Source organism: Pelobates fuscus, chromosome 10 (genome assembly GCF_036172605.1).
Source record: "Pelobates fuscus isolate aPelFus1 chromosome 10, aPelFus1.pri, whole genome shotgun sequence".
In the NCBI taxonomy this organism is placed as follows: domain Eukaryota; kingdom Metazoa; phylum Chordata; class Amphibia; order Anura; family Pelobatidae; genus Pelobates; species Pelobates fuscus.
This window is the reverse complement of record NC_086326.1, coordinates 45,418,066-45,434,190: the sequence shown is the minus strand read 5'-3', so window position 1 is coordinate 45,434,190 and position 16,125 is coordinate 45,418,066. Positions and strand designations below refer to the sequence as shown.

Sequence of the window (16,125 nt, the reverse complement as noted above, 5' to 3'; positions counted from 1 at the left end):
CATACTCGGGATTACCGCCAGGGAGGTTAAATTTTTTATCTATTCGCAGCTCTCTAACATGAGAGGTCGTACAGGCAAATAACAAAAAAGATTTAAGCATCCATTAGTGTCAACAGGTAGTCTTGCAGTGCATCTCAAAATTACATAGCCCAGGAGCTGAGGGTTTTATTATTTTATATTGCTAGGGATCGATTCGGGTATAAATCCTCGCATCTTTGCCGTGAACGGTCTAGCTGGGTACTAGTGATGTTGCTTGGCAGTTGCAATAGGGACATGCTGTGGTGTTAGTGATCATGGGATATGCTAGGCCAAGTAGTACAAAATCGGAGTGTAACTGGTTTGAACAATTCTAAGGGCGACTCCAACATCAACATTGTGGTGGGTATTGGTGTAGAAAAACAACAATCTATAGAGGTCTTGTAGAAAAAAAAGGGAAAAATAAAATGTAACAGACTTCGGACCGCTAGCGATATGAGTTCCCATTAGTAGGGAGGTTGGTGGAGGAAGGAGAGTTCCCTGGTTCAAGTGGTGAAAGCTGTGTATGCAGCAGGCCTTGCATTCTTTAGTACAAACGGTGTGACCGTCACTGGGTCCCAGTGGTGTCCCGCTGGAGCTGGTTCTGACTGGCCAGGATTTAGTAGGGAGTCTGCGGGCAAGTTGAGTGTTCACATCAGTGCTTTAGCTCCCCGCAAGTAAGAGATGGAGTGTACGGTGTCGTCTTTCAAGATTTGCAGTGCTCGTGGTGAGCGCCAGTGATATCTGATGTCTTGCTGTTTGAGCAGCGCCATAAAAGGCTGTAGTGTCGCCCGACAGGTCTGAATAGAAGGACAAAGTTGAGAGGAGTAGTTCCCTTGAGAGCAGCCTGGACAGCCACTTTGTCTGCTGAGTTGTGGTACCGCACCACGAGGTCTCTGGGAGCCGATGCTGGCACCTTAACGGGCTTCAGTACCCTGAAGACTGTATCAATCTATGGTGACATTTCTTTTTTCTTTTTTGTTATTCTTTATTTATGCATTGACAGACATTCAGTGCGACATCAATGTTGACTTACGCAGAAGCCGTATCACCAACTTTTGCTTTGATTGGGTTACAGAAAGGAAGGTTAGGTTGTCTATGGTGACATTTCTGGCTTGTTAATTAATCTGCGCATTAGGTGCGGGGATGTCCTCTAGGACCCCTCTGATCTTCAGATTGTTGCGACGTCGGTGGTCCTCAATCATTGCAAAGCGCTGCTCGTGTTTGGCTTGCTGCATTTTCAATACCTTTATCTCAGACTGAAGCTTTGTTACGGATTGTGTATTTTTGTTCGAGGAGGCCTTCACCACCCCTATGTGACCGACCAGGTCTGTGAAGTCGGCGTAAAGTTGGGCCACATCTGCCTGTATTATTTTCTGTAAGTTCCCCAGCATGACTTTGAGTGCTGCAGTGGTCACTGGACCTGCATCTCCGGTCGTGGGAGCAGTCTGTGGTAAGTTTGGAGGGAGCTCTCCTATAGTGCTCTCATTCAGGGTGTAGTCCTCCATGGAGTTTGAGTAATCCTCGAGGTCGGCAGCCATTTTTGGCCCGTAGGCCACATGAACCTGGTGGAAAAGATCGCCGACAGAGACCCCCGGCTTGGGTTTATCTGGTTTCTGCTTTTTTTGTTTTTCGCCCCATTGTAGGTAAGTGTCTGGGGGTTATTTTTCTTTGCATCAGGATCGTAACATTTTGTTGTATTTGCTATTATAGCGACGGAGCTCGTCCAGGCACTGCCCCCTCATTTTTTCAAATCTTATCCATACCCAGCAGAGTTTACAGTCTATATATGTGTCTTTCGGAAGTGTGATGGACCTGGCAGGAATGTCACAATGTTACCCCAGGTCATTTTGTTTGTGTCCTGCACCTGATGTGTTCTGTCCATGTCTAAATGGTGGTAGCTAGCGGATAACTTACTATCACCTTTTCACAACCAAACTCCCATGTCAGTGTGAATGCATAAACACATCAAGTGGCACATCCCACTATTAAAGCAGCTCTTCCCAGGTTCCTAAATAGAACCAGAATATTGGTAGTTATTACATTTATGTATTTTACACCCTAATGTGGAAGTCCAGGGAAGCCATGTATTACACACACCAAGTGATCCTAGATCTTTGTGATCTAAAAAAGGGGATCTTTGTACATCATGGAGCTTGGAGATGTATGTGTGAATTGCAGTATATTTCACAAATGGAAACTGAAGCTGCGAGTTACGGTTGCATTGTTTGTGATGATCTTTTATATACATAGCCAAAGCAAAACGGCTATGATACAGTCATGGAAGACGAAACAAGGTCATATTTTAATTGTGTGAGGAAGCTCCAAATCGACCAAATACCTGCAATAATTATGTACATGATGCAGCAGTCATTTCGGTTTTCCAGTTTTCAATAGGAATTAGAAGGACGAGAAAGGAGTCATTTAAAACCAAACCCTACATAATCACAGTGTCTGTGTAATTTATATGTATGAAATACTTTGTTTTATTCTAAATTGCATTGATCACTAGATCAGTTAACAGAAATTCCCCAAATAGCTCATGGTTACACCTATCTACCACGTTAATAAAGAGTCCCTCCTTGTCTACGTTAAAAGACCACGGAAGTATTCGTGAAACAAATGACGTGGTTTAAGTGCAGTGGACCTGTCCTTTTAACCTTTTAAGGTAAAACATTGCCATTTTGCAAAAAAGGCCAAAGTTTACCATGAACAGTGAAACACCCCATTAATGACTGTCATACTGTCCGCTACACTGACCAAGTAAAATTCAGTCACATGACGCAGGAGATCATAGGAAAGCATAGGACTTAATACTTTCTTATGTGAAGCATATGATACACTTGCGCATCAGATCACCATTGAGGAACATTAAGTTGAAACCTCTGACATTGCAGAAGTTGGAGAGGTGAGCAGCACCCAAGGGTGTTTTGGTGCTGGAAAAGGTGAACAAAATATTGATTTTATTATTTTTATTGGGGGGGGGAAAGGGGCCTTTATATATATATATATGGACACAGATTTGTATTCCTAACTCTACAGTGTTCCTTTAAATGCCCTTGTAAAATGACACCATTAATGTGATGTGTTATGGAACTAAGTTCATATGAAAAGGCGAACTGAACTGTCTAATTGTTTTCACAATGTTGTAATCTATGATTTGATATTGATACCCCAGAATAGAGCAGTACCTGCATGGGACATTCTTTACTATATATGGGCACTGGATGATTGTCCATGAACTAACTGCGTTCAGAATAGGTATTTGAAATCAATATCGTAAACCGTATACTTTTATGCTCCCATTACAACATTATGGCTAAATGGGAATTACAGCTACATTAGTTTGAAAATAGTTTTTACAAAAATTGGTTCTTAATATTTCTCAATTTAGAACTTCTAAAATGTTTTGTAATATAAAACTAAATTCCTCCTGGCATTTCTATTTCTCGACAGATTTTACCTGTTGTAATTCCTTAGGGGCAAAGTATGACACTCATAAACGAGGTGAAACATATCATTTTTATGAAATCCTTAAATGTGTAAGAGTAATGTAATTGAGGTTTAATTAACTGATTTCTTTTGTGTCTGGCCCAGTTTCTTTTGACTCCATCATTACGGACGTGTGATATCCATTTAGTTAACAAGCCGTAAGTGGTTCTTCTTTTGGCAAGAAGTGTCAATTTAAAAAAAAATGACTTTGGGGAAAAATTAGCTACACATACCTTCCTCGAAAAATCAATTTATTTAAAAAGCCATTCCTCACGCCTTTCTGCCACTTCAGAAACATTCATTATTTTTATGTTAGCTGTAAATGACCTTGAGCAATGCCAAAAATTGAAATGAATTACTGAAATTGGCAAAGTCTTCTGTAATATATACATTTTTTTTTCTTCATTTAAACTTAATGTCTTGTAAATTGTGGTGGTAATCTCACCGAGGGGTTTCATCGTACCTGTGGGGGTTTGGGTCTGTCCGGGTGGGCCCGCTTGATTTCTTTAGCAGGGTGAATTGTGAAACTTGGCTAGGGTAGGGAGAATATATGTAAAACTATTGTGTTGTTGTTTTGTTTTTGCCTGAATTCCAAGGAATAAGTCTCTGCATTACTTATGCTTTTTTACGGAAAGCTTTATTCCTGCAGGAGTAGTGTAGATTACTATTATTTGTGAATGCTTTCACAAGGAACAGTTCTGCTATAGGGGTCTTTGCTTTCCATAGCCTCTACTCCCATTTGCCTCAGAGTTTGGGTAAATAGTGATGAACCAGCCAGTCTTGTTGGCTACAGGAAGGGGCTCATGTAATTTTGTGAATTCCAGGTAAGTTAGCAAACGTTTTTTGTTTATTTACATAGGTGTGTTGGGTGTAGTGGTTATGGTGTTTGGAGGCTTCCTTTAAAGGGACACTATAGGCACCGAGACCATTTTATCTAATTTACGTTACAGGACTAAGACTGCCTTTAGTGGCTGTCACTCAGACAGCCAGTAGAGGCGCTTGTCGGAGTTTCGCTCCATGAAACGATGCTGGACGTCCCCTCGCTCTGCATGAGGACATCCAATGACAGAGAAAACCCGTCAGGCCTTATGCGCTTGGGGCACTCGCTGCACATGCGCACTGTATGCGCTTGGGGCACTCACTGCACACTCACTGCACTCACTGCACGGATGATGGCGGAGGGACCTCAGCGCTGAACCCGGTACAACGCATGAAGGGGTGGCAGAGGAGGCTGTTGACTACGTTAGTGTTAGGAATACATCTTTGTATTCCTAACACTATAGTGTTCCTTTAAATGTAATATTTCAATAAAAAAAAACAAATCTGAACATAAAACTGACTTTTTCCAACTAAATTTTTTTCCTCACAAACCAGACCCCATACAATTTCCTAGGACAGGAGTAGACAACCCTCGGCACTTCAGATGTTGTTGACTGCATTTCCCCTGATGCTTTGTCAGCATTATTGTACCAAAAAGAAGCAAAGATTAAAATGACATCTTCATAAAATATTAAAGTAAAGTCTGTTTTTAGTATGCTGATGTATAGAAAGTCTTTAAATCCTGTGCTGTTGTAATTGCTGAAGTTTGTAACTGGCCAATGTTTGTTTATATTATGTTTGTTTCATTTCATCATTTCAATTCCCTTTACAGATTCCTAGTGATTAACATAGAGCTTATTCCTGTTTACGAACTATCCAAATCCTTCGATATAAACATGTATATATTCAAAGTGCAATGCGTAATCTTTTGAAATGTTTCACAAATAATGAAAATGCGACTTTAAAACATTCACTAGAAGCTCAAACTTGTTGATTTTAAATTATTTTGTAGTATTGTATATTGAAATATACAGCCGAATGGAGCTCATGTTAATTTGTTGTATCTTTTCAGTATTACAGACCATCGGTATGAAAAAGTTCCGTACTTTGTTTTTGGAGATTTTAACTTTCGACTGGATTTAAAATCCGTGGTAGAGGTAGGAATAAAAAATGATATATACATTTAATTTCTCTTTTTGTTGTAAAAAATAATAAATAAAATGGCAAACAAACTCTGAATGCACTTCGTAATACATGGGACAATGTGTTAGTAAAATGACATGCACATTATTAATGCCTTACGTTGAAGTTATAACTGTACTTGAAGGGGAAAAAATCCATTTCTATCTGGAGTCCCAAATTCCCTGACCAATTATATTTCATATTTCTCTATTTTATTAGGAAACCATGATCAATGAATTTATTTTACACGCGTGTTGTTTGCTGTAAAAGCAAATATGACATATGAACGTGATCTATTCCAGTGATAATATTTTGCTATATTTCCTGTGATGTTAAGTCTGCCTTAAAGTGCACATGTCCTACTTTAAATGTGTCATTTTAAAGAACATGCATTTCATCTATATAACTTGTGCCAGCAATATTGTATAGCTTGAAGGAAAGACGACACAGGGGGAATATGGTAGAAACCTTTAAATACATAAAGGGAATCAACACAGTAAAGGAAGAGACTATATTTAAAAGAAGAAAAACTACCACAACAAGAGGACACAGTCTTAAATTAGAGGGGCAGAAGTTTAAAAATAATAATACCAGGAAGTGTTACCTTACTGAGAGGGTAGTGGATGCATGGAATAGCCTTCCAACTGAAGTGGTACAGATTAACACAGTGAGGGAGTTTAAGCATGCGTGGGATAGGCATAAGGCTATCCTAACTATAAGATAAGGCCAGGGACTAATGAAAGTATTTAGAAAATTGGGCAGTCTAGATGGGCTGAATGGTTGTTATCTGCCGTCACATTCTATGTTTCTATGTCCTATACTGTAGTCATGACCGTTACGGCAAGGTAGGAAAGGGGGAGTAGCGTTTATATAGGAACGCTAACTCCTCCCACAAATACAGGCCTTTGGCCTTTAAACTTATGATCTGCAGGAGAGAAATCCATAAACTAATCTCTCTGGGGTTATTCCTTTCCTATGATATGATAACATTTCTTCATCACGTGAATTCTACATTTTACAGGGCAGCACTTTTCATATGCTGCCCATCAGCATGTAGTATTTATATGTCCTGGAAAGAAAACATGGGGAATGTAGCAACCTAAGATTGATTCACACGCTTTGGTGAGCAGCCCCATGCTTGTAAAGCTTATTATCAGAGTATGTTACCACTATAACATCAGCTTCTTGTGTTAGCCCTGGAGGTACAGACAATAAACTGCTTCTGAATTGAGTCCATTCACTTCTTATTGCCTTGACAAACACTGACCACTTTAAAGCTCACATTGTAGTTTATCTTAGCTGCTCCAGGTGCAGGAATTCACTGGGTCCTGAGGCTGTACAGAAGCACCATAAAAGAAATGGGTCTTTGTTGTTTAGTTGCCCTTAACATCTAATCAATTGCTCTCCAATCAGTGTCTATTCTGTTTCACATAGATAGTGCACATGCAGAATTGGGTTGATCATTCCTCTAATCGCCACTGCAACAGCTGTGTTTGTTCTGTAGATACATAGCGCCTTACCTTGTTTATATCTGTTTTTGGTAACGTCGGCATTATTATAATTTCTTACACAGAATAACACTTCTTCATTAGACGCCAGCATGCAAAGTCATTCATACCAGTTATTTTGATTTATTTGTGCAACTCCTCCATTTCCATAGGGCGTCGTTACAGGTGTCAGTCAGTATCCAGATTACCAAATTAAGCCCCGCTATTTCCTTATCAGCACAGCCATCCAAAGCTGTCAGATCATTCCAATCATCTGATTTTAGTAATTATAGACATGTATGTGCCAGACATCCATTGTTGTTGGAGCATGCCATTTCTATGGATTTATCACTATGGAAGATTCACATTTGAGATTTTTAGTATATATTTTACTTGATTTATTTTTGCCTAAGTTGTAAAAAAATAAAGTTTAAACATTTTGAAAAGGGGTTTTAAAATGACACCTCCCTTTTGAAATACTTTAAAGTCATACTTCCTGTGAAGTCATTTTTCTTTGTAATATAACTGCGTAATATCCCAAATTATATTAATGTTTTTTATAGATATAATAAATACGCAGTAATGCATTCAAAAGAGGTGAATAAATATGCTTGTATCTCCCTTATAAGAATGCGGCCTACTTTGTACTGTCAGACGGTAGCCTTTTAAATTCTAGTAAAATGGGCAATACATTGCTCTGCTATCTGATCCCCATTATTCTGGCTATTAAATGGTTAACAGAGAAACTAAGTGTCAAGAAGAACATTTTTTTTTTTTTTTGGAAGTCACTGTATCAATGGCGATCTGTCAATCAGGGAGCAGAAACAGCTTATGATGCATTGGTGGCTTCCTGCTGTGGACCACACAGGCTTTTGCATTCACAGAACTCAGTCCCTGGAATTCAAGTGATTCTTTGTTTTCCTAGGAAAAACCCGACCAAATAATTTTTATAAATATATATTTTTAAAAATGTATTTATACGTATTTGCGTTCTGTTTGTTTCAAGTTCTGTTGACTTCAGGACACCTTGTAAAAGTTAGCCATGTTGGTGAAGTTACATTTATTTAAGGAGGTTTAAATGGGAAGGTCATGACCCCTATCTGTAAATGTGTAAGGCTTCCTATACATTGCTGTCTGGTGCTAGCTGTCATTTAGGTCTCTTTACACGAAGGGACGCTCTTTGCCTAAGAGTTTGTTAGAGCAGATGTTTTCTGATTGATTGATATGCCTGGTATGAATGAAGAACTGGACCCCCCAGGGAAGGGGTACTGATTTAATATCCTATTTTCATCTCTATTGTACTGTATTTACTAAAGATCCAAGCCAAAGAATTTCAAGTAAGCGTGGTATATAAAGTTATTTTCCTGCCAGCCAGCAGGCTTTATAGAGCCCTTCATGTTAACTTATTAGGCGATCTGAAATCATTGAAAATTAGTCAAGACTACCCCTGGCACTCAACATGCATTTGAACTACAGTTCCCATGATTCCCAGTCAGCCTGTTTTAGCAACCGTTTCAGATGCCAAATTTACCATTACAGCTTGCTACAGAGTTCATGTATCTATTGAAAGCTAACCTTATTATCTATAGGAAAATGGTTATCATTTGTATCATTACCGGTAATTAAAATACAAGAATGCTTGGATTGCAGCTTCGAAGTGAAATATCTTGTAAGCCATTATTATTATTATTATTATTATCTGCTAACTTTCCTTTGTTCTGTGAATGCAGTCATCTTTAGGTCTTCTTTAGTCAGAAGTACAATATATTACACCCAAAACTATGTAGGTAACGAATCACAGGTATTATGCCATCATGCCATCTCATCATGACATCATGCTTTGTGATGCACAGGCCATCTGAAAAATACACTCGGAGATAGTCAGCATTCAAAGTGAGCATAGTCTTAGGAGATTGGTGGAACGTCTGCCTAAAGAGACCATATAGAGCATTGAAAAGATGATCTGTTATGAATTAATCAGTATTAAATAATACACAACAAGTCTATATGACTTATTATTAATTTCACAAATATAAAAATAATTATCTGTTTTCTTTTAATTCGTCAATGAGGCAGTTTTCTTGCTTTGTTCTGCGTCAATCCAAGCAATAAGTAAGATGCTGTATATGCAATATTGAGAACGTGCATCGGCTTTGTGAAGTGCCATCCACAATTTTGTTGTTGCACTATGTAGGTTGTATAATCCCAGTGTTTGACATCTGTGTGACTCGGCATCTTAGAATGCTTGTCATGTGTGACCCGGCATTTTAGAATGTTTGCCAGTGAGTATGATGTCACCTGTAATCTCTTGGAAAGTACTTTTTGCATGTTTGATTGTATCCCTCCAGCCTTTATTCAGGTTAACATTAAATTAATTAGTTAGTTAAATGTTGGTTGTTAGTAATGGGTGAAATACTTTGATGCAATTATTACTGGTGGCTGTGGATGTTATATACTCACACACCAACAATATGGAACTCACAGAAAAGAGGAACAGAGGGATTTGAGCGCCCAATGGTGACTGTCCCTCCAAAATAGGGACACTTAGGTGGTATGTGTACAGTTAGTGTCTGAACCTAGCTTAGGTTGTCTTCTCTGTCAAAATGATGTTTTATGTGATTTCTCACTGGTGGAACAGCTAAGTTAGTTAATGCACCACCTGCTGAACCTGTCTAAACCTCAGGACGTGTAAGATTAATTTTTACAAAGCGATCTTGTCCTTTCTTCCTTCCAAAGATGAGGCAGTTAGTATATTTAGATCTAGGTTATAGCATACATATTGCTAACTCTAAGGGATGTATGACATATGTCTGTGTCAGATGCCTTATTAACCCCTTAAGGACCAAACTTCTGGAATAAAAGGGAATCATGACATGTCACACATGTCATGTGTCCTTAAGGGGTTAATAATCACATGTGGCATACGGTAGTTAATATTACCCCTATGTAAATGCAGGAATTTGCCAAGAAATGCTTATGGTTGTTTTTTTAAATGTTTTATTCTACTTTAAATATGGCTTATATGGCTTTATTGTGTCAAATACATTGTGTAATTTCTTTTTTATTTTATTTCTTTTTTTTATTCTACATAATTGTAGTCAGTCTACATAAGGCACTTCCCTCTGTTAATATTATGAGATGACTTCATGATGTCCATAGCCGGCTCACTTAGCCTTTTATATTATTTAGTACCTCTGTTTGTGTCCCATTCTGTGCTTGTGTTTGCCTTCTAATTTATTCATAGGCCAAGGATTTTAATCACAACCTTTTGCCAGGTTTAGTGCTGATTACCCTTTCCTTCAACGGTGCTCGTGACATATCTGATTCCTGTATGATGCTGCCACGCTTTCCTGGCAAGATTCATTGGAGGTTAATTAAATCCATCTTCAAAACAACGAGGGGGCCAATGAGCCGTATCCTTGTTGCAATAGTAAATTAAATGATGCAATTGTTTCTACCTCTATCATCTGAGAGGGAAGAAGGCAGGGAGGGTTGAGTAAATGAATTGTTTTAAGGCTGCATGCTTCAAGCCCCAGGAGGGAGCAGAACCATGTGCTCATAAACCTGCTTTTAATTTGTGACTACAGCTAAAGATTACACTTATCAGCAGGCAGAGGTCTCAAGAGGCAGATTGATGTGAAAGATGACACTCTTAAAGAATTAAGAATGTGTTCATTGCCTCTCGGAATCTGCAACTATCTTCCTTTTCAGATGCAAATGAATACAAACACTGTTACAGTGTGATACACAAAAGGAATGATGCTCTGATCACATATTTTGCGCTGTGCTGGCCATAATTAAAACATACACAAATTAAATGCAATTATGCGACGTGTATGTTTTCTTTTTGATTGGGGGGGTTAAACAGTTCAGAGCGTCATTAAACTAATTAATAATACAGTCACTCAGCTAGGCAATGCTGTTGTGATTGTTCAAAGTGTATGTTTCATTTCTCGTGCGTTGGCAGCTGCAAGACTCAGCTGGCACGGGATGACAAAAGGCAATGACAGCAGTACCAGCATCTACTATCCCTACTCAATGGAAACCATAGTCTGGATATGCCACACCTGCCATTCATCACCTATCTGGCAGTGATTGTGATAGATTACTTTTCAGAAGCCTCCCTCTTCTTTTACCCTACTTTCCTCCACTGCTGACTGGTCTTTATATACAGTTCCCGACAGGCGCTTGTCTGTGGCTATTATTTATCTCTTTTGATTTGAGTTGCATTGCTTAAGATCATTTGGAGGTTAACGGTAAAATATTAGCTCAGATATCTGTGCCAAATTAAACAGCGTACGGCAAAAAGCTTTCTAAAAACAGATCTGGCTGCTTTATAGATTGTTAGCTCATGTTGCAAATAATAATTCCCTACACCAGTGCATTTCACACTTTAGGTGCTCATGCACCTGCTAACCTATATCTGACGCATTTGGTGCCTTGAGGGGTTGCAAATTTTTTTTTATGGTATACATGTTTGTAGAGCAGTTCTAGACCAAAGTTCTAAAAAGAGAACGTACCACAGTAACATTTAAGTGATTTCTGCAGCAAATGCAGCTCATTTAGAACTTTGTTCCAGAATCACACTTTATACATAATCCCTTGTGTGTTTTGCAGTCACAGGATGCAAACTAAATTCTGTATCCAATTAATACCATAATGAACACTGAGTAATTTATTGACCAGAGGAAAAAACTAAAGCAAACAGAGTGGAATCTGTTTATGTTTAGCAGTATAGATTTTTCTCTCCTTGACTGCCAATATAATACCCCTCATCACAGCCATTACAGCCCCCAGTAGCTGCATGTGATGTTTTATTGCACAACTGAGCCAGATTTTAGTTTTTTAAACCCGGGTTAAGTTCTCAGTTTGCATGTAAATCTTAATATGTTTTAATACCTTTACTGAAGGGGTGGTCATGGCAGTTTATCCATGTATCATACATTTTTACTGTTGTAAAGCTCCCACAGGACAAAAATCCTTTTTCCTACACTGGGTTTACAGCATTCAAGCTCACACTGTTTATGTGTGAGTGTTGCATAAGTCCACATAACTGTAATGTACGTGAATAATTTGATATTCAGTCTGTGCTTGAGAATACACCTATCAGCACCATAACAACTTAATTGCAGCTCACAAAATGCTTGAGAAACGTACATGTTTTTCCCATTCGTTAATGGTTTAACCCCTAAAGGTAAACTGGTTCCAGGGACCTCCTGGCACCATTACAACTTCATTTCAGTGAATATATTTTGGTGCCCAGAGTCTTCCTTTAAAACCAACAGAACCAATACTGCTCAATGTTGACGTTCTGTGCAGCCAATTCTCATGTTGACATTTTGCAGAAGTTTTATATATCCACCAAATGAAATGCAGAGCCATTGTTATTCTATTTATATATTTATATTTTCTTAATACATTGTCTCCATGAAAAAACGATCAGTTAGCTTTAGATGTCCCTTTAAACCTTTCTTACATACTTGTCCCTGCGTATCCAGAGAGATTGACATTTTAAACCTAAATATGCTTAGGAGGTCCAGTTGAAACATAATTTTGCGCTGTGGACAATGCACATTTAAATTTGAGATTTTTTTTCACATTTGAGGCAATTACAAAACAATATTTAATGTTAGGATTCACTTTCTTGTGGTGACAGGTTTAAGAGTGTCAATAATACTTAAGTGACCATATGCTGATCCTGTTTTCAATGTGGCTCTTGGAGTTAAAAGGATTAATAGTTTAGGGCAGGATATCAGTATCTGCATAAGACCTTAAGCACTTTCACAGTAAACTGAAGCAGAGAGAGCTTGGAAGTGGTTAGTTGTTAAATCATATTCGCTACTTGTATAGGACTTCATTGATAGCATGATAAGAACACTAAAATCTAACATTGTTCCCTCCATGGGATGCAGTTTTTATTCAGTCCTGAAGGGGGAACTGTTCCTTCCGATTGTGATATAATATACTACATTTTTAATATATGTTTAAATTAAACTGATTACCACGTAACAAATGTATAACACAAGTTCTAGTTTCTATTTCATATTTATTTCAATAGTGCAATTTCCAAAAAAAGTGATATCTTTTAAAAAGACTGACCCAGTATAAATCTTACACTTTGTATTTGACTCTATATTATACAAGTATGTACGTAATGTTTTTTTACAGTTTAAAATAAACAGTATAGCAATCTCTATTATGTAACTGCCTATAAGTACATGCATGTTAAGTATTAATATAGTAAATTATGCATCTGGTTTGTCATATTGTAGATTAAATTATGAAAAATATGTATAAATCTCTACTCCTGTCAGTCAGTTCTTGATATAGGGGATTATGCCATCTGCATTATTTTTCAACAATTGAAAGACAAGAGAAAGCAGGAGAACCCTCCTTTAGGTGGTTCTCCTGCTTTTTTTCACAGCAACTACAGCACCTTGTTGTAGGTTCTGTGTATATTACTCTCATAAGCGTATCTTCTACTTCACATGAAGAATATAGGAATGTAGCGATAGGCATCACTGTAAGCAATTAACCAAGTATGTTGGTGTCATGAGAGTGTGGTGCACTGCTTGAGTAAGCGTTCCCAAACATGGCCAGAAGTGTAGAAAGGTAGCAGCAAGAGTAGCAGAGACATGGCGAGTGGGTGCTACATTGGCTTTACACCCATGAAGCCCTAGTGGACTGTAGAATACCCATCCACAGTTGGGGACAGTTGAATGGGCCACCCCCTTTCTTGTCTTGTTTTATTGTGCAATGATCTTACTACTGCAGGGGATGCATCTTTTTGCTTTACAGACACACCTCACTTACAAATTGGTTGGTAAGTGAGGGTGCACAAGAGAGCAGGTCTACGTTCGGGGGAATTCCCGAACATACATTAGCTCAATAGCGCAGGGAATCATTCAAATCTATGTTTAGGAAAAATTCCCCCTACATATACCAACTCCCTAAAGTGGGGAATCCCTTGAATCACCACGCTAGACAGCTGGTCGTAAGTGTGAGCCGTCGTAAAACAGGTAGGTCGTAAAGTGAGGCCCACCTGTATTATTCAATTTTAAACATGATTTCCCTGGAGTTTGCTGTATACAACTCTCTCTCTTCTTGAGCCACTCCTTTGTTCCCTTGGCTGTGTGTTTTGAGTCATTGTCTTGCTGGAATACCCATCCACGACCCATTTTCAGTGCCCTGGCTGAGGGGAAGGAGGTTCTTACCCAAGATTTAACGGTACATAACACAGCCCACGTCCCTTTGATGCAGTGCAGTTGTCCTGTCCCCTTAGCAGAAAAACACCCCCAAAGCATAATGTTTCCACCTCCATGTTTGACGGTGGGGATGGTGTTCTTGGGGTCATAGGCAGCATTCCTCCTCTTCCAAACACGGTGAGTTGAACTGATGCCAAAGAGTTTGATTTTGGTCTCATCTGACCACAAGACTTTCACCCAGTTCTCCTCTTAATCATTCAGATGTTCATTGGCAATTTTCAAACGGGCCTGTACATGTGCTTACTTGAGCAGGGGGACCTTGCGGGCGCTGCAGGATTTCAGTCCTTCATGGCGTAGTGTGGACCAATTGTCTTCTTGGTGACTATGGTCCCAGCTGCCTTGAGATCATTAACAAGATCCTCCCGTGTAGTTCTGGGCTGATTCTTCACCGTTCTCATGATCATTGAAACTCCACGAGGTGAGATCTTGCATGGAGCACCAGACCGAGGGAAACTGACCGCACCCACTGTTGTCACCTTCTCACCAAGCTGCTTGGCGATGGTCTTGTAGCCCATTCCAGCCTTGTGTAGGTCTACAATCTTGTTCCTGACATCCTTGGACAGCTCTTTGGTATTGGCTATGATGGAGAGTTTGGAATCTGATTGATTGATTGCTTCTGTGGACATATGTCTTTTATACAGGTAACAAGCTGAGATTAGGAGCACTCCCTTTAACCCCTTAAGGACACATGACTTGTTACCTGTATAAAAGACACCTGGGAGCTAGAAATTTTGCTGATTGATAGGGGATCAAATACTTATTTCACTCATTGACATGCAAATCAATTTATAACTTTTTTTGGCATGCGTTTTTCTGGATTTTGTTTTGTTTTGTTTTTTTGTTATCCTGTCTCTCACTGTTAAAATACACCTATTGTTAAAAATATAGACTGATCAATTCTTTGTCAGTGGGCAAATGTTCAAAATCAGCAGGGGATCAAATATTTTTTTTCCCTCACTGCATATATATAAGCGTGATCACATATCCATTATTGAATGAATATCTCTTTAAGCAATTACATGTATAATTTATCTCTATTTTTTGCGTAAGGGTACATTATGGGTTCACAGTAAGGGTAAAATTAAAATCAAGTTGCTTTTTTTTTTTTTTTTTTTTTTTTAACAATTAAGCAAACAAAAAAAATGATCTTGGCAATGTTCTATGTATTTCCCTAAAATAAAATGTATGATTTTGATGCTTTTCAATATGGAGTCTGCTGATCATGTGGCTGTTTGAGGGGTTAATGAACACTAATCACATATACTTCCTACCAACAGACATTTTACAACTGTATTATTTGGAGCTAGAAAAGATTTGTCTTCGATATTGACAACAACATCTCCTTATAATAGCGCCTTTTCATTTACTGAATGACAATGTGCTGTAGGCTTACAGGCACAACTGATTCTTTGTGTATCTTAATACTGCTTGTACACAGTGATGTCAGTCAATTTTTGACCTCTACAGTCTGGTATTATTTTCAGCACAGTAATAGATTTCTCCCAGCGGTCACAGGCGTGCTAATGGAATCTTTCAAAGTGGTCATGTTCCCTTAATGTTGCTTTTGACTGTCAGATTACTGAGTAAAACAAATTTATTAAAGAAGGGGGGGGAAGCTGTTTTACATTTTCCAACATTTTAAATGTGTATTAAAAATAAATAAGAAAGCAGGATTTTCTTTGCATCTGATACATTAACATGAAAAATGGCCTGCTTAAAGTGAAGTGATGGAGCCTTTGTATTTAACTGGCTAAAGCTTAGCTCTTGTTGTTGAAGTCAAGTGTCCTCATTCCTTTAGACCAAACATCATCTTAAATTCTAACCAGTTTCGTCTGAAGCTGAACTACAAAATGTTCTCGATTATT

At 38.5% G+C, this 16,125-nt stretch overlaps 1 protein-coding gene across 2 annotated transcripts in view; it reads left to right on the top strand.

Annotated features, from left to right (window-relative positions):
* INPP5A (inositol polyphosphate-5-phosphatase A) overlaps positions 1-16,125 on the top strand; it is a 474,649-nt gene that overhangs the window by 328,713 nt on the left and 129,811 nt on the right. For both annotated transcript variants that reach the window (XM_063433731.1, XM_063433732.1), the window contains exon 9: positions 5,399-5,483. In XM_063433731.1, coding sequence (XP_063289801.1) covers positions 5,399-5,483 — 85 coding nt within the window. The remainder of the gene's footprint in view (positions 1-5,398; positions 5,484-16,125) is intronic.